This window comes from Carcharhinus amblyrhynchos, chromosome 22 (genome assembly GCF_965287045.1).
Source record: "Carcharhinus amblyrhynchos chromosome 22, sCarAmb.v2.hapA, whole genome shotgun sequence".
In the NCBI taxonomy this organism is placed as follows: domain Eukaryota; kingdom Metazoa; phylum Chordata; class Chondrichthyes; order Carcharhiniformes; family Carcharhinidae; genus Carcharhinus; species Carcharhinus amblyrhynchos.
In genome coordinates, this window is record NC_137345.1 from 2,698,271 (window position 1) to 2,716,225 (window position 17,955).

The 17,955-nt window shown below is 48.5% G+C and overlaps 1 protein-coding gene across 3 annotated transcripts in view; it reads left to right on the plus strand.

Moving 5' to 3' along the window:
- The window catches only part of LOC145356806 (monocarboxylate transporter 1-like), a 48,310-nt gene that overhangs the window by 17,637 nt on the left and 12,718 nt on the right, over nt 1-17,955 (plus strand). Inside the window, exons 1-2 of one of the 3 annotated variants that reach the window (XM_080209695.1) lie at nt 545-631; nt 11,610-11,843. In XM_080209695.1, the coding sequence (XP_080065821.1) occupies nt 11,627-11,843 (217 nt within the window). In that variant the 5' untranslated portion in view covers nt 545-631; nt 11,610-11,626. Of the gene's footprint in view, nt 1-544; nt 632-11,609; nt 11,844-15,277; nt 16,648-17,955 lie in introns of those variants that run through there. The other 2 variants (XM_080209696.1, XM_080209697.1) reach the window with 2 other exon arrangements.

Sequence of the window (17,955 nt, forward strand, 5' to 3'; positions counted from 1 at the left end):
AGTGAACCGTTTGGAGCTTTAAAAGCAATCTGCCCGCTTCATGCTCACCCTTGCTGACAAGCAAAGCATTTGTTTGGTCATTTCTTTAGACTTGCACACATTCAAATTGCCAGAATGGGATTTGAGTTCTCTCTGTGGGTTAGTGAGTGTTATATGGAGATGCCAGCCTTGGACTGGGGTAAACACAGTAAGAAGTCTCACAACACCAGATGAAAGTCCAACAAGTTTATTTGATAGTAAACCCGCTATTCTGGATTAGAACTCTCCACTCACCTGAGGAAGGGGCAAACCCCGAAAGCTAGTGGGGTTTACTATCAAATAAACGTGTTGGACTTTAACCTGGTGTTGTGAGACTTCTTACTTAGTGAGTGTTATTGGCAGACCCAGTGAGACCTTGAGGCGGGCAAGTGGGTGGGGGTGTGAGTGGAAGCAGTTCTGATTCTCGCTGATGTTGGAGGGAAGTCAGTTTCCTGCTTTTGCAGCTCTGAGTGACAGAGATCTGCTTGGCAAGCAGAAGGGGAGGAGTGGGGTTGGGAGGGCAGCACTTCATGCAGTTTTAACAATGCATTGCATACAGAATGGAGCCAGGAAGCCAGCGTTAGGGAGCGCTCGGAACTTTACACAGAGAAAGGTTTGTGAACGGGACGCTGCTCTGAATTGCACCACATTATTTCCTCTCTCTCTCGGCCTCTCTATCACTGCGTGTACAATTCTCGCCTTTAGTTTGGTTTTTATTCTCTCTCTTACAGTTACTCAGAGTTGGGGAAGTTTTGTTCCTGCTGTTTTGGAGGTTATTACTTGCCAGGAGGGTTACTGCGACTGTGGATCTCTGTCTGTGTGCTCTGAGAGTGGGACTGAGAGTGACACTCTATTTGGAGAATTGTTCCGCTCTGACACACAGCTTGTCCCCCCAATACCCCGGCTTGTCCCTGGGACAAGCCCTGCATGGTCCAAGTGTGGACTAAATAAACACAGCCACTCTTTGTCTGTCCCTCTCTGTGTGGGGTGATGTCTGGAGTCTGGGACTCCGGGCTGTTCTGTTCAGATGTGAATTTTACTCTCTCTCTGCTTTCCCCAGTGAGTCCTGTTACTTCATGCGGGCCACGTGTACAATTCCAGACAGAGAATTGCAGACAGTAGCAAGGCAGGGAAACTGGGGGAGAGTTTGTGGGGGGAATTGGGGGAGAGTTTGTGGGGGGAATTGGGGGTCAGGCTGCTGCTTGTTGGAGGGTCTGGAGTGAATATATTGGAGGCAGTTGGGGGGTCGTATGTCATTTTCAGAGGGGTTGAAGGAGAGGGGCTTTTTGGGTGGTTTTGGGGGTAATTGTGCAGGAGTTGTGGTGGGGGGAATTAGAGGATTGGATTGGGGCAGGAGAGGAGTGAATCTTTGGGTTTGAGAATTGAGAGTAATGGGGAAGATTTGGGAGGGGGTGGGTAATTGTTGAGGGTTTGAAGGAGAGAGGGTTAATGTCTGATGGTTGGGGGTAATTGTTTATTGGAGTGTTGTAGGGGGTGGGATGGGAGTGAGGGTTTGTCACTGGAGGGTTAGATGCGTTGCACGTTTGGATTCCCTGTTTCTGTGATAGTGTGCATGGTAATCTTTGTCTCTTTTGACATGTAGCAAGATTGTCAGTCCACACTTCCCTAAAGCTCAGCATTCAGTAAATGTATTGTTGGCCTGTCAGCTTTCCCCATTCAGTGAGTGTTTGGAAAGAGTTCCAAGAATTCCATGTAAGAAAGAACATTGACCATATGTTGGCCATTCAGCCTCTCATCCCTGTTCTTCACCTGACCCACAGATAGGGTAATGAGGCTGGTCACAATCCCATCCCAACCAGAACGTGGATTGTACACCATGCAGTAGGCATAGAACAGTACAGGCCCTTCGGCCCTCGATGTTGTGGAGAGCTATGTCCGAACCCAAGATCAAGCTATCCCACTCCCTATCATTCTGGTGTGCTCCATGTGCCTATCCAATAACTGCTTGAAAGTTCCTAAAGTGTCCGACTCCACTATCACAGCAGACAGTGCATTCCACACCCAAACCACCCTCTGAGTAAAGAATCTACCTCGGACATCCCTCCTTTATCTCCCACCATGAACCTTATGCCTCCTAGTAACAGCTACATCTACCTGAGGAAATAGTCTCTGAATGGCGCTGGATCCACGCCTGTTGTCCAGCCGGCTCAACCAATCCCCCTTCCCCAGCAGAAATCCAAGTTCCTGGCCCAATGGATGGGATGTCAATCAAGTCTTCTTCTTGGATTGTGTTGAGCTTCTTGAGTGTTGTTGCAACTGCACCCATCTGGGCAAATGGGGAGTGTTCCATCACACTCCTGACTTGTGCCTTGTAGATGGTGGACGTTGTTGGGAAGTCAGGGATTACTTGCTGGAGAATTCCTGGCCTCTCGCCCTTCACTGTGATTATCCCACAATCGAGCCTGTGCCGCTGTGTGAACTACATCACTTTAGTTGAGGTCCCACAGAGTCCGCAACATTGAAAAGCAAGCTGAGGAAAGCTGCATTTTGTACATTACAAAAAATTGACTGTGTAAATGACCAGTAATATAAAGAGCCACAGACCAAGAGCTACGAGGAGGAATTGAGTAGGAAGACTCTAAATGGTTAGCAGTGACACAATGGGCTGAATGGCCCTGTCTTTGCCATAATTTTTCCATTATTTCTATGATGTGGAGATGCCAGCGTTGGACTGGGCTGGCCACCGTAAGAATTCTCACAACATTAGGTTAACGTCCAACAGGTTTATTTGGAATCACGAGCTTTCAGAGTGCTGCTCCGCAATCAGGTGTGTAGCGCTCCGAAAGCTCGTGATTCCAATTAGACCTGTTTGACTTTAACCTGGTGTCATGAGACTTCTTACTATTACTTCTATGTGTTTTTAACTTCTGTGTAACATATTGTAGAGTGATTGTGGGGTCATGATCTGGAGTGTGGGTCATTCCGAGGATTGGGCTAAGGGGTCACAGTGAGCGTGTGCTATGAATCACACTGTGGGCTTGTCTAGGCCCAGGCCTAGGCTGGGGGCCCCAGGGAGGCCCAGGCCTAGGCTGGGGGCCCCAGGGAGGCCCAGGCCTAGGCTGGGGGCCCCAGGGAGGCCCAGGCCTAGGCTGGGGGCCCCAGGGAGGCCCAGGCCTAGGCTGGGGGCCCCAGGGAGGCCCAGGCCAGTGGCTCCAGTGAGGACTAGGATTTGCTGTGATGTTTGGAACCTTTCACGTGCTGTTTTGTGCTGATAAGCAGGTTGGCTATTGGCTGGGAAAGTGGAGTTAAGATTAAAGAATCAGTCATGACCTTATTAACAAGCGGAGCAAACTCAAGGGGCTGTGTGGCCAACCCCTCCTATTTCTTCTGTTCTTATAAATGTTCCCAGCAAAATGTAATAAGGCTTTGCTCCAAAACATACAAATGAAAGCAAAACATGGCTAAATTTGCTCCCATTGGTGATCCTGGGAGTGTGCAATTGGGAAAACGCCCTGGAAATTCAATTCCCTAGAAATCTCGGACACTTTGTTCAAAAACTGCACCGACCAGATCTTAATCTGTCAAGTTCTTACACCGGTAATCTCATCCTTACCCTCGTGGATGTGAGAATCATTTTCTAATGTATAACCTTGCTGGATATTTCTCAATGTTCCAGGCACACCCTTTGGTCCCACACTGACAGCTTTATTTTCCAGATGTATTTATTAGATCAGTCTTCCTCCCTGTGCCTAACCAAACCTGTTTGAAATGCCCCGTGCTCTGTAACTGTAAAAACTAATAACCTGTGGTGTCTTAATGAGGGCTCGTAAATTTTAATTTACCGCAGAATGAGTAAAGGCGAAAGTTTGAGAATGTGATGCAATGTGTGGGAGCAGAGAAAGATGCAGAACAAGAGGGAGTTCTGGAGCTCTGGATTGCTCAAGCAAAGAGTTAGCACAAATAGGGTGGGCCAAATGGCCTGATTTAGCACAGGAAATTCTTAAGAATGTAGCCTTCCCCGCTCCCCTCTATCACTGCAGCCTGAGTTAAAATTATGTTTGTGAGAGATGGAGAGAAACACCACCAGGCACAGACTGAAAGTGAAAAATGCACACAAACACACACAAAAAAGGCAGAGGGAGCAAGACAGAGATAGTAAGAGATGTACGCTATTGGGTGTGGAATTGACTAAGGAATGGGAGAGAGCGCAGAAAAGGTTCACAGGAATGGGTCTGGAGATGAGGAATGTCAGTTTTGAAGATAAGTTGGGGAATTTAGGCTTGTTTTTCCTTTGGATAAAAGAGGGCTGAGAGGCAATCTGATGAGAGGAATTTAAAATCATGAGGGGGTTATGGGCGGACTAGACGGGGAGAAACTGTTCTCGATCGTGAAAGGATTGAGAACAAGGCGGCACAGATTTGAAAGTAATTGACCAAAGGAGCAAAAGCGATATAAGGAAAAACATTTTTACTCGGTGAGTGGTTCAGTTTGGGAATGTGTTGTGAAGGAATAAGGGTCGAATACTATGGAATTAGTGCAGGAATATTAGGTTGGAAGTTACTTTGGGTAAACTCCCAGTAAAACAAGAGTCAAAAACCTGTTTGCAAAATAACATGGCTAACTCTTCAGTACAGTATGATTCACTGATTAGATATACACAGACTTAAAAAAAGGTATTTTATGGTTGCTGCTATTAGACCAGCGTGTCAGCATACAGCACGAGCCCTGATAAAATACAACCACAATCGGATAAAAGAACGCTACGTCTCATCTTATTATCTTGCTGGACGCTGTACTTATTGGCACGGTGGAAGAGTGATTCACACTGTTGCCTCACAGCGCCAGGGACCCGGGTTCGATTCCCAGCTTGGCTGGCTGTCTGTGTGGAGTCTGCATGTTCTCCCTGTTATTGTGCTTGCTACACAGTCTGTTTTAATCCTTATACGGTTGACAAATAACTGCGAGTAGACGTCTTGTTAGTACAACCAATATTTATTTAAGACACACAATCAATAATCACCCACCCAACCAACAATAAGTTATCCTACAGAGAATACTAGAGTTCAAGTCCAATGTAAGATCTTAACTTTGCGTGACTGGCAAATAGCCAAGCAGATATTGGCCTTTATCTGTGCGCTGGTCTTGGTTGTCCTCTGTGTAGCCTCAGTGTCTCTTTGCAGCCTGCAAGAGCCCTCCACCTCATCCACTACTCCACCAGTCTTGGTGCCATCAGCAAATTTACTAACCCACCCTTCAGCCTCCTCTTCTAAGTCATTGATAAAAATCGCAAATAGCAGAGGACCCAGCACTGACCCCTGTGGTACACCGCTGGTAACTGGCCTCCAGTCTGAAAATTTTCCCTCCACCACCCTCTGGCTTCTGTGAGACAGCCAGTTACTTATCCAATCGGTCAAATTTCCTTCTATCCCACACCTCCTTATCTTCTTCACGAGCCTACCGTGGGGAACCTTATCAAACGCCTCACTGAAATCCATGTATACGACATCAGCTGCCCGACCTTCATCTACACACATAGTTAGCTCCTTGAAGAATGGGTGTGTACTCAGTCTGTAGGTGCTGGAAGCACATAGAGTTCATACCTTACCCCCAAACAAGGGGCCATGGCACCCTCATGTCTGGTAAACAACCCAATGTGACCAGAAAATTTCTTCCATCCTGGAGATGACCCGCATCCTCTTTATTCGCTTGTCAGGGTTGCAGCCTGTTTGTTTCTGTCTTTAATCTGCAGCCTCTCGTTTTTTAGTTTTGCCCAGTTGTCCCATTTTAGATGGCCTGTTTGCCCACACCGTGTCTGCGTGGGTTTCCCCCGGGTGCTCCGGTTTCCTTCCACAGTCTGAAAGACGTGCTGGTTAGGGTGCATTGGCCTTGCTAAACTCTCCTTGGTGTACCCGAACAGGTGCTGGAGTGTGGCAACTAGGGGATTATCACAGTAACTTCACTGCAGTGTTAATGTAAGCCTACTTGTGACACTAGTAAAAAAATAAAGATTATCCCATAACCCGACCTATTTACCTCATTAGTCCTCCTGACACTAAAGGGCAATTTAGCCTGGCCAGTCTGTCTGAGCCGCACATTTTTGGGAGGAAACTGGAGCGTCTGGAGGAAAATTTTCAGGCTGGTTTCACTCCTTTAGCTGAGGTTTGACCAGGACTCAGAAAGCTAGTTATGTGTCTTTGAGTCTGGCTTCCACCAGCTGAGCTTGAGGGGAATTAATTAGGAAATGCATCGATCTTGAAAAGTCTTAAGGTAAATCATCAAATTTTGCAGAATGCGACAGCAGTGCCTGAGTGTGTGTTAGAGGGAGGTTCACTCCAGCTATTGAAAAAGTAATCGGACTGTTACTTGGACAGGAGCAACGTGCAGCATGGCGAGGAGAAGGCAGAAGAGTGGCACCAAGGGAAATATTCATTTGGAGAGTCAGTACAAACATTATGGGCCGAATGGCTGTAACAATTTTGGAATTCTGTGGTCACCTTTCGTAGAGAGATTGCTTGTCACTGAGGAGTGACCCCCTGATAGGCTGACACGGTGGTTAGCACGGCTGCCTCACAGCACCAAGGACCCGGGTTCGATTCTAGCCCTGAGTCACTGTCTGTGTGGAGTTTGTATGTTCTCCCCATGTCTGCATGGGTTTCCGCCCACAGTCCAATGATGTGCGGGTTAGGTGAATTAGCCGTGCTAAATTTCCCCTTAGTGTTCCATGATGTGTAGGTTTGGTGGAGTTGGCGAGGTGGAAGTGCATGGCGCGCCTTGGTAAGATGCCCTTTCAGAGAATTGATGCAAACCCGACGGGCTGAATGGCTTCCTTCTACGCTTTAGGAATTCTGTGATGGTGTAATTTTACCAGATTGTGTTCAGTTAACCCAGTCTTTCCTGGGGGAGTGGTAGTGGTGCTACATTTAGCCTCAGTACCCTTGCTGTGGTGTTTAATGGGGGCTGGTGAGGTGACTGTGGCATCAGCTGAGTGCCAGTTCGATCCCCTGCCCATCTCACCACCTGTGGCCAAAGAGCAAGGTGATATCCAGTGTCGAGACCGACAGTCTGGAGCGGAGTCTGTCTGCCTCTGAAAGTGTTTGGGCCTCCCCGTAACACTGAGGCAAGTTAAGCGCGGCACAGAGATGTCTCTGGCTGTTCGGCTGATTTGAGGGGAACTTGGCACATTCCGCTTGGTTAGCTACTTTACGCAATGATTAACTTTACAGAATATTGGAATTACATTCTCTTAACTACTTGGTGATTGGCACAGCTCTCCTGCAACTGTAATTAGTGTTTAGTTTGCCTAAGGAATGATTCTATAACTCCAGTGCTTTAACCGAGCTCTGAACTCTTTCACTGCTGGTCAGCGTGATGTGTGTTTAGAAATACCACAGCAAATATGCACACAAAACTACTGCTGACTACATGTTCCTGTCAGAATGACCCTTGCCTCTATCCCTTACACCCTTAACCCTTTCGTTGCTATCACTAGCTGCCTCTCTCTTCCCTTTATTTCTACTGACCTCATCTGTCTTTACAACTCATATTGGCTCTGTCTGTCAGTCGTTGTGTGTCTCACCTTTCTTCCAGACTTGTAAAGACTTGACTTGTCCAATCCTGCCCGCCTGCCCTTGCCAACTTGTTAACACTCTCGTTGCCTGTTAATTATTCAAAGCTGGTGAAGAGCTGCCAATTTCAGTGCTTACCCATTGACCCATGACATGGGGGAGAGCTCACAGGGTTGAGGGGGTGGGGGTGGGGGGCAGTGCGGTGGTGTGGGGAATCTGGTAGGCTAGCCAATTATGAAATGTTATCTTAAAAAGAGACACCCTGCAGGGGAGAGTGTTGTAAAATCAAAAAGATCCCCCCTCCTCCTTTTCAATCCAATGGGTATAGGTCCAAACTGATTTGATTTGATTTGATTCATTATTATCACATGAATTAACATACAGTGAAAAGTATTGTTTCTTGCGCACTATACAGGCGAAACGTATCATTCATAGAGAAGGAAAGGAGAGAGTGCAGAATGTAGTGTTACCATCATAGCTAGGGTGTAGAGAAAGATCAACTTAATGCGAGGTAGGCCCTTCAAAAGTCTAATGGCAGCAGGGAAGAAGCTGTTCTTGAGTCGGTTGATACGTGACTTTTGTATCTTTTTCCCCATGGAAGAAGGTGGAAGAGAGAATGTCCGGGGTGCGTGGGGTCCTTAATTATGGTGGCTTCTTTGCAGAGGAAGTGTAGACAGAGTCAATGGATGGGAGGCTGGTTTGCGTGATGGATTGGGCTACATTCATGACCTAAATTTAGTAGCTTCTTGGGGTCTTGGGCAGAGCAGGAACCCATACCAATCTGTGATACAACCAGAAAGAATGCTTTCTCTGGTGCATGTGTCTCCATCGCTTCCTCTGGTTGTGCGATCGTGGATCTGGGTAGCTTGGAATCCTGACATAGTTTCTGCGCAGGAGACGATTGTCAACCAATTGCCTCCCTCCTGAAAAGTGGTGGGGGGGAGGTTGGGGTTTTCCACTTGATTGCTCTCCAGATTTTCCTGTCCCGCCTGCAATGATGCCAGCCACTGACAGGACAGGAAAATCCTACCCTCGGTCCCAGCAAACCTCATTGGAGGGTTTGTGTGAATGTGAGCATGTGCAGAATGCAGTTTTCTGGGTCCTATCGTGTGCTCATTGACCTACAATAGCTCTTAGTCCAGCTGTGCCTCAATTCAAAAATTCCTATCCTTGTTTTCAGATCCCTCCATGGCCTTATCTTTCCCTATCTCTGATCTCCAGCCTCTCAACCCTCCGAGATCACTGCACCCTTCAGATTCTGGCCTCGTGCACCTCCCGATTTTAATCACTCCACCATTGGCAGCCTGGACCCCACACTTTGCAATTCCCTCCTAAATATATAGAATCTCTACAGTGCAGAAGGAGGCCATTCAGCCCATTGAGCCTGCACTGACACCCAGGCCCTATCACCGTAACCCCACATGCCTGTGTGCTAACCCCACTCACACTAAGCGGCAATTTATCATGGCCAATCTACCTAACCTACACATCTTTGAACTGTGGAGCCGATGGAGAAAACCCATGTAGACACTGGAAGAATGTACAAACTCCACACAGACAGTGACCCGAGGCTGGGAATTGAACCCGGGTCCCTGGCGCTGTGAGGCAGCAGTGTGCCACTGGGCCGCTTCTCTACCTCGCATTTCTCCTTTATGAAACTCTTTTTAAAATCCCAAACTTTTGATCAACTGTCCTAATGGTCACCTTGTGTGATCCACTATCAAATTTAGTTTGATTGAGTTCCTGTGAAGGACTTTGGGATGTTTTATGATGTTAAAGTTGCTATATAAATTTGCGTTGTTGTCACTGCCAATGCTGACTGTCCTTACCTGTTAGTCACAGCAGCTCCAAGACCTCTTGGGACCTGCAGGGTCACAGATCAGGCTGCTTGTTTCCCTTGATAAGACACTGGGCAGGGACTTCCAGTCTTGGGTCCGGTCCGTGAATTGGGACCATTTCCTGGCTTTGACCTCACTTTGGCTGTTAGGATGCTTGTCTCGGAAATCCTCCTGGAGGCAGCCAATTAGGAGGCTGTCTCTGTATCCGCCAATCAATTAGCGATGACGGGCAGACTCTTGATGGTATAGATCCAATCAGAGGGCCAGCGAGTGGAATAGGCACTGCCACCAATGGAGAAGGAAGGAACCTTCTAAAAATGTTTGATGAGTTCACCCATGTGGCCCAGTAGCTCTGGTGGGGGTTAGAACAGGAGGCCTTGTGGGTGCACCCAATCCAGCTGCTGGCAAGCTGGCACCAAGTGGGTTTGGCTAAGTTGGCATTTTTCCAGGTGGCATTCCCAATCAGCCCAGATATGGACAGATAATTTTGCAGGTTGTCTACTCATCTTTGCTAATGCTGAACCAGGAATGGCCAACCCTAATTGCCCTCGAAAAGGTGACGGTGAGCCACCATTTTGAATAGAATTGTGCAGCCAATAAGAGTGTACGGCGTTGCTGTGGGTTCAGGGTCTCGGGTAAGGGCACTTAACCTGATCCAACGAGCAATTCTCTGAAATTCCACCTGGTCCCGCTGTGAAGTTTCCACCCCCACCCTCCGGGGCCAGGGAGATGCTGAGCTGTCTACGTGACATGTAGGGGTGAAGGGGTTTGTTGTCAGCGTCTGGCCTTCTGTTCCCAGTCTCTCTGTCATGTTGACCAGTATTTATATAACCCAGTGCTCAGAGTGAGGAACAGCAACCGGTGTTTTTGAGTTCAGCTTTCATCAGGTTGGAAAAGTGGGATAAATATTTGTGGAATGTTTACTTCGCCTCCTGGGAGAGGAGTCAATATTTGAGTTTTGTAAGAGCTCCAGAGTGCAATGGAATGTTGATTCTGGGTATCAGGTAGAAAGGAGCCTGAGAACACAACCAGGCCTCAGATAGTGACTTCCTTCAGAATCAGGCAGGCTTTTTGGGTGGAATGAATTTTTACTGACCATCAAGGAACTGTCATGTCAATAAAACATCACAGATTCTTTGGAGGATAAAACCCCTCTACACTGTCTCCATCAAACACTCCCAGGACAGGTACAGCACGGGGTTAGATACAGAGTAAAGCTCCCTCTACACTGTCCCCCCATCAAACACTCCCAGGACAGGTACAGCACGGGGTTAGATACAGAGTAAAGCTCCCTCTACACTGTCTCCATCAAACACTCCCAGGACAGGTACAGCACGGGGTTAGATACAGAGTAAAGCTCCCTCTACACTGTCCCCATCAAACACTCCCAGGACAGGTACAGCACGGGGTTAGATACAGAGTAAAGCTCCCTCTACACTGTCCCCCATCAAACACTCCCAGGACAGGTACAGCACGGGGTTAGATACAGAGTAAAATTCCCTCTGCACTGTCCCCATCAAACACTCCCAGGACAGGTACAGCACGGGGTTAGATACAGAGTATAGCTCCCTCTACACTGTCCCCATCAAACACTCCCAGGACAGGTACAGCACGGGGTTAGATACAGAGTAAAGCTCCCTCTACAAGTGCAAATGGTAATATAACATTTATGTTGGTGTGACCAGTAGACCGGGAATAATAATCTGGAGACATCAGCTCAAATCCCAACAGAATGATTGAGGTATTTAAATTCAATTAATTAAATCAATCTGGAATAAAAAAGCTAGCTTCAATGATGGTGAGCATGAAACTACTAGTGATTGTTGTTAAAAACCCATCTGGATCACAGTGTCCTTTAGGGAAGGAAATTTGCCGTCCTTACCTAGGACTCCAGAGCCACAGCAATGTGTTTGACTCTGAGTGAGTGCACAATTCTATTCCAGATGGTGGTGCACTTTGGTCACCTTCTTAAGGGCAATTAGAAATAGGTGATAAATTCTGGCCTAGTCTGCAATGCTCACATCACATGAATTGACTAAAAGAAACACTATTCCAACAAACGATGCCAAACCAGCTCCTACTGCACCCATGGTGTACAGCCTGGAGCTTTCATTCCATTTCTCACATCTATCTTCCCTACTTTAGTAAGTAAGATCCTCTCCCTTGGCTGGAGTCTGCTTTCCGTGTTGTTTTTGCTCTTATTAACACCTCCTTTCCTTTCTTCCAGTAACCCTCGGTTCCAGGATGCCTTCACCAGCGGGAGGGCTGAATGAATACGTCCCCCCAGATGGCGGGTGGGGCTGGGCCGTGGTGCTGGCAGCCTTCATCTCCATCGGATTCTCTTATGCTTTCCCCAAAGCCATCACCGTCTTCTTCAAGGAAATCAAAGAGATCTTTAATTCCACCGACAGCCAGGTGTCTTGGATTTCCTCCATAATGCTGGCCGTGATGTATGCTGGAGGTGAGTGGGACTGAGGGTGGCCAGAGCTGAAGAACGTTTGTCAATGTGGAACTTTTCATTACCCCAGATGTCCCAGTGCTCCGTCCAGCCAGCCAAGTACTGACTCTCTTGAGCTGGAGTCACTATTAGAATGTAGGAAATGACAGCCTGTTTGTGCACAGCAAGCTCCCACAAGCAGCAATTAGATAAATGATCAGATGGTCTGTTTCTTTAAGTGTTGTCATGTCAGAGATGCACACTGGCTCCAGACACTGCGCAAGGCTCCAACTTGCTCCTCTTTGAAGAGCTGCCATGGAATCATTCACATCCACATGAAAGAACACTCAGTTTCACAACTCATCCCAAAAGGCTGCAATTCTGACAGTGCGGCACTCCCTCAGCACCGACCCTCTGACAGTGCGGCACTCCCTCAGCACCGACCCTCTGACAGTACAGCACTCCCTCAGCACTGACCCTCTGACGGCACGGCACTCCCTCAGCACTGACCCTCTGACAGTGCGGCACTCCCTCAGCACTGACCCTCTGACGGCACGGCACTCCCTCAGCAGTGACCCTCTGACAGTGCGGCACTCCCTCAGTACTGACCCTCTGACAGTGCGGCACTCCCTCAGTACTGACCCTCTGACGGCACGGCACTCCCTCAGCACTGACCCTCTGACGGTACAGCACTCCCTCAGCACTGACCCTCTGACGGTACAGCACTCCCTCGGTAATGCAATGCACGCAATGGCCTCTGTTTCTGTGCCCAGTTCCCACAATGGGACAGCGCCACTAACCAAAGCATCGCTGCCAGCTGTTGTTTGTTAACAGAAGACTGGGGATTTTATCAGTGTGGTACAGATTATTTACATAGAGATTCTGACTTCTGTTTTTGGAAGCTAAATCTAACAGTTTTTTGTAATCGTTGGAAACACAAGATTAAATCTGAAGCTTCAAAAGAGGACGCTCAGCCCCTTGAACATCTGCTAGCTCTTTGAAGGAGCTTTTCTGTTAGTTATACCTTCTCTCTATTCCTGTTACCCTGAAAACATCTCATTTCCTTGTGTTAGCCCATTTCCAATTTAAGAGTTATTATTGTATCTGTTTCCAGGGCCCCGCAGGCAGCACATTCCAGAGCACAACAACTTGCTGGAAATGAAATAATTCCTCATCTTTTCCCTGGATTTTTAGCCAATTATCTTCAGTCTGTGTCTCTCTGGTTACTGACCCTCTAGCCAATGGGAACAGTTCGTTATTTACTCTAGCAATACTAAAATGATTCCAAACACCCTTATAAAATTTTCCTTTAAGATTTGCTGCTCTAAGGAGAAAAATTCCAGCTTCTCCCGTCTCCCCACATTAACTGGAACCCATGTCCTTGATATAATTCTGAAGCTACGATAAGTTTTTTGGGTTTATGTCAATGGTTTTGCTCCCACTCCATCCTCCCCCCTCGTTGCAGACCCAAAGGACCATGAGCTCCCCTGCCCTTTGACGAGGGGGAGCTGACTGGTGGTGATATCACCTGAGGATGTCCACACCTCAGACAAGGGGCACAGTTGGATAGTGTCAGCTGCTACGTGAATTGAACCCCTGCTGTCGGTCTGCACCACAAACCAGCTGTCCAGCCACTGAGTTCGCCAATCCTAAACCATTGATGAACGGTAAATCTTCTCTACAGACACTTCAGAGTCCTGACATCCTGCCTAGCTTCAGACAGAGGTGAGACCTGAGCACTGACTTCTAAATGTCAGTTTAATTTCCCTGCTTTTGTTCTCTTTGCATAGAATCCCTACCGTGTAGAAGGAGGCCATTCCGTTCGATTGGGTCTCCACCAATTCTCCAACTGAGGATCTTGCCCAGACCCTATCTCCATCACCCCGTTCATTTACCCCACTCATCCCCTAACGTTTGGACACTAGAGCAATTTAGCATGGCCAATCCACCCTCCCAGTATATCTTTGGAGCGTGGGAGGAAACCGGAGCACCCGGAGGAAAAGCCATGCAGACACGGGGAGATTAAAAAGTTTAACAACACCAGGTTAAAGTCCAACAGGTTTATTTGGAATCACCAAGCTTTCAAAACTCTGCTGCTTTGTCACCTAAAGAACCTTCTCCACGCCTTCCCTTCACCTGATGAAGGGACAGTGCTCCAAAAGCTCGTGATTCCAAATAAACCTATTGGATTTTAACCTGGTGTTGTGAGACTTCTTACTGTCCCCACCCCAGCCAAACGCTGGCATCTCCACACGGGAGAATGTGCAACTCCACACAGACTGTCACCCAAGGCTGGAATTGAACCCAGGGCTTTGGAGTGGTGAAGCAGCAGTGCTAACCACTGTACCACCGTGCCACTGTACCACTCTTAAAAGGAATGCCAGCATTCTCTTAGAATGAAACAGGAGAGCTCGCGGTGTTGGAGAGCTTGGTTTGATGTCACGAGAGTTCTGGCAGGAAACTGTGAGGGCAGTGATCGGATTCTGTCGCTGGGATGAGTGGGTGTGTGGATCCTCTGCTGTGCCAAAGGGTTCCTGCCAGGGAATGTCTGAGCTGGCAGCACAGCTGAACAAACTTCAACACTGACGCAGAGCCAGAGGTGAAAACCACTGAACTGCTTAAAACAATTAAAATAAGCTGATCCTGTATCCAGCCAGCTGCAGGAGGAGTTCTGATCCCAGCAGCAGCTGGTTTCTTGGTGAAGTTGGGGGGGTGGTGGGGAAGGGTGGGGGCAGGGCCGGGGGGGGGGGGGGGCAGGGGGGGGCAGGGAGTGGGGGGGTTGGGGTGGGGAAGGGTGGGGGGGATGGGGGTGGGGGGGTGCGGGGGTGGGGTGGGGGGTGGGGTGGGGAAGGGTGGGGGGGGGCGGTGGCGGGGGGGTGGGGGGGGTGGGTGGTGGTGGGGGGGGTGATGGGGGTGGGGGAGGTGGTGGGGGGGACGGGGGTTGGTGGGACGGGGGGTGGTGGGGGGTGGGGGAGTGGTAGGGCAGGGTGGGTGGGGGCAGTGGGTGTGGGGTGGTGGGGCAACGGTGGTGGGGTGGGGGGATGGGTGTGTAGTGGGGCAGGGTGGGTGGTGGGGTGGGGTGGGTGGGGTGGTGGGGCAGGGGGGAGGAGGGGTGGTAGGTGGAGGTGCGGGGGGAGAGGATAGTGAGTGAGGGGTTGCTATTGCAGGTTCACCATCACATTACACAGTTTTCAGAAACCCATGCTTTCTGGCTGAAAACACTTCCAGTTTAGATTTTTTAAACTTTAATTCTATTTAGCGATGTTTCTCGCTCCGTTTTGCCCTGGAAAAGTTTTTGTTCAGTGACGCAAAGACTCGAGTCCTTGCTGTGATTGGCAGCTTGCCTGTTTGTTCAAGTGCCACAGTGCAAGTTTCAGAATGGTTACGTCATAGGAGGAAGCCATTTGGCCCATCAACCGGTGCTGACTCTCTGTGTGAATGATGTCGCAGTGTTAGACTGTGTACACCAAGTCCCAATATAAGCATTTGTATTTCCGTGACCTCAATGGAATGCACACTTAAACACGTTTTAGCATATTAACATCGAGCACTGTGCTGCATGTGTCTGCACTCACTCACGTCTGTGTTTGCATGACTATGTGTGTGTGTGCATCCGTTTGTGTGTCTGCGCCTGCACACGTGTGTGTGTCTGTACATGCATGCTATGTCTGCACGTGTGTATATGCATGTTTGTGCACTCCTGCATGTGTCTGCGTGTGTGTGCATATATGTGCGTGTGCCAGCGCACACTTGCATGTGTCTGTGCGCGCACAGAGCAGTTTCCATAATCTTCAGAAGGAAATTGGTAATGGAGCTAAGAGGGGAAAAGAGGTGGAGAGGAGATGGGATTAATTGGAGCTAGCACGGGCATGTTGGGCTGAATGGGCTGTGATCATGATAGATAACCAGGCTCTCATAATCCTCTGGATCATTATCATTCTCCTCCATTGCTGTGCTGAGGCTGTAGGAAAGGAGGACAGGAGCTAGGGTGGGGTGAGTGTATCTTTTGGGATGAGAGAGACAGAGGGGAGGGAATGGAAGGAATTTGTGCTTTGGAGGAATGCCAGGGTGACACTGTGGGCACAGACCTTACCATCCCCCATGGCAGAAACTGGGTGCTGACTCCAGGAGTTCCATGTACCTTTCTTGGGAGGGCAGTGATACAGAGGGAGGGGCGACACAGTGGTTAGCACTGCTGCCTCATAGCGCCAGGGATCCGGGTTTGATTCCCGGCTTGGATCACTGTCTGTGTGGAGTTTGCACCTTCTCCCTGTGTCTCCAGGTGCTCCAGTTTCCCTCCCACTGTCCAAAGATGTGCTGGTTAGGTGGATTGGCCATGCTAAATTCTCCCTCAGTGTACCTGAACAGGTGCTGGAGTGTGGTGACTAGGGGATTTTCACAGTAACTTCATTGCAATGTTAATACAAGCCTACTTGTGACTAATAAATAAACTTTAATTTTGGGAGGGAGCCCTCCAGTGTCTTTGAGTGGCAGAGATTGTGAGATAATTTTTCCAGCAAGGAGATAAAGAGAAGACAGGAAAAGTCAGAGGCCATTCAGCCCCTCAAATAGATGTTTTGCTATTCAATTTTGTCATGTCTGGATCGATATCTTAACTCCATTTCCTTTAATATCCTTTCCCAACAAATCTATGAATCTCCGATCTGGAAGCTTCAATTGATCCACACCTTCCAGCTTTTTGAGGGAAACTTTTCCAGATTTCCACTACCCCGCCAGTCAAGAAATGTTTCCTGAATTTGCTCTGAAAGCTTTTCTCTGAGTACTGATAGCCCGGGAGTGCCAATAATAAATGAGTGATGGCGCATAAGTAAGTAATAAAAGTACAATAAATAAAGTAAACCTGATAAATTTATTGATAAGATGCACGGTGAAGTTAAATTATTTGATAGTTGTGCTGTAACTGCTTGTGGAGACAAATTGTGTGATTGGGTTTATCAGATCTCCGGATTGTGTTTAAAATCGTGCCTTTTTAATGGGGTCAATCGCTCTTCCAAAGACAGTTTCAGGTTTTTGTCTTTTTATTCTGCAGGTGGAGGTCCACCTCGTGTCAAACAAGGGGCATGCACACGGTGGGTCGTGCGTGGGCTGCTCTTGGAAGTTCCGGGAGTGGCCTAGTACTTCGTGTCGGTGTGTCTGCTTGATCCTGGACCGGTAGACGGGCGCCGCAACAGCTCGGTGACTATCACTGCTGGCTGTGCAGATACATGGATTTGGGCCTGTGTCTGTGGGAGTTTGTGCATTCTCCCTGTGGTTGCGTGGGTTTCCTCCGGGCGCTCCGGTTTCCTCCCACACCCCAAAGATGTGCTCTTAGGCTGATTGGTTTTACCAAATTGACACTATTCTCCCCTGAATCTGGCTAAGTTAGGGGTTCCATTCGTAGACACGCAGGGTAGAATAGGTGTAGGGTGATGCGGCGGCGCGGGCTCGTTGGGCCGAAGGGCCTGTTTCCCGTGCTGGGTTGTTCTTTGTATAACATTGAACCAAAAGTGGTCACCTCATCGTCACTGATGAGGAATGGGTATCAGCTACAACACACGGGTGTACAGGAATTAGTTCACAAGATTTAGGAGCAGAGTTAGGCCATTCAGTACACACATGAACCTGGTGTAGACACAAATGAACTTAGAATGGTTGCAGCGAGGAGGCCATTCAGCCTGTCTCCTCTGTCAGATATGGTAAGCACACACATTCACGCACACAAAAAGCCAAGCATTTCTCTTGATTACTACAGCTAATGGAGTATGATTGAAGTGCAGCTGTTGTTGTAATATAGGAGACCTGGCAGCCAATTTGTGCACAGCAAGCTCCCACAAAGGTCAATATGATAATGACCAGATAATCTGTGATGGCGATTGAGGGGTAGGTATTGGTCAGGACACTGAGATGAACTGCCCTATTCTTTGACACAGTGCCGTCAGCTCATTTACACAAATAAGAGGTCAGTTGAGTGTCCAATCTAAAAGAGTGCACCTGCAACAGTGCAGCACTCTGGACAGGGCTGCACTGAAGTGAACCCACAAACTCCTCGACCTGAGGCGAGAGTGCAACCCGCTGAGCCATGGCTGACACGCCCATTCACACTCCTATCCCTCCCTGACACACATTCACACAGTAA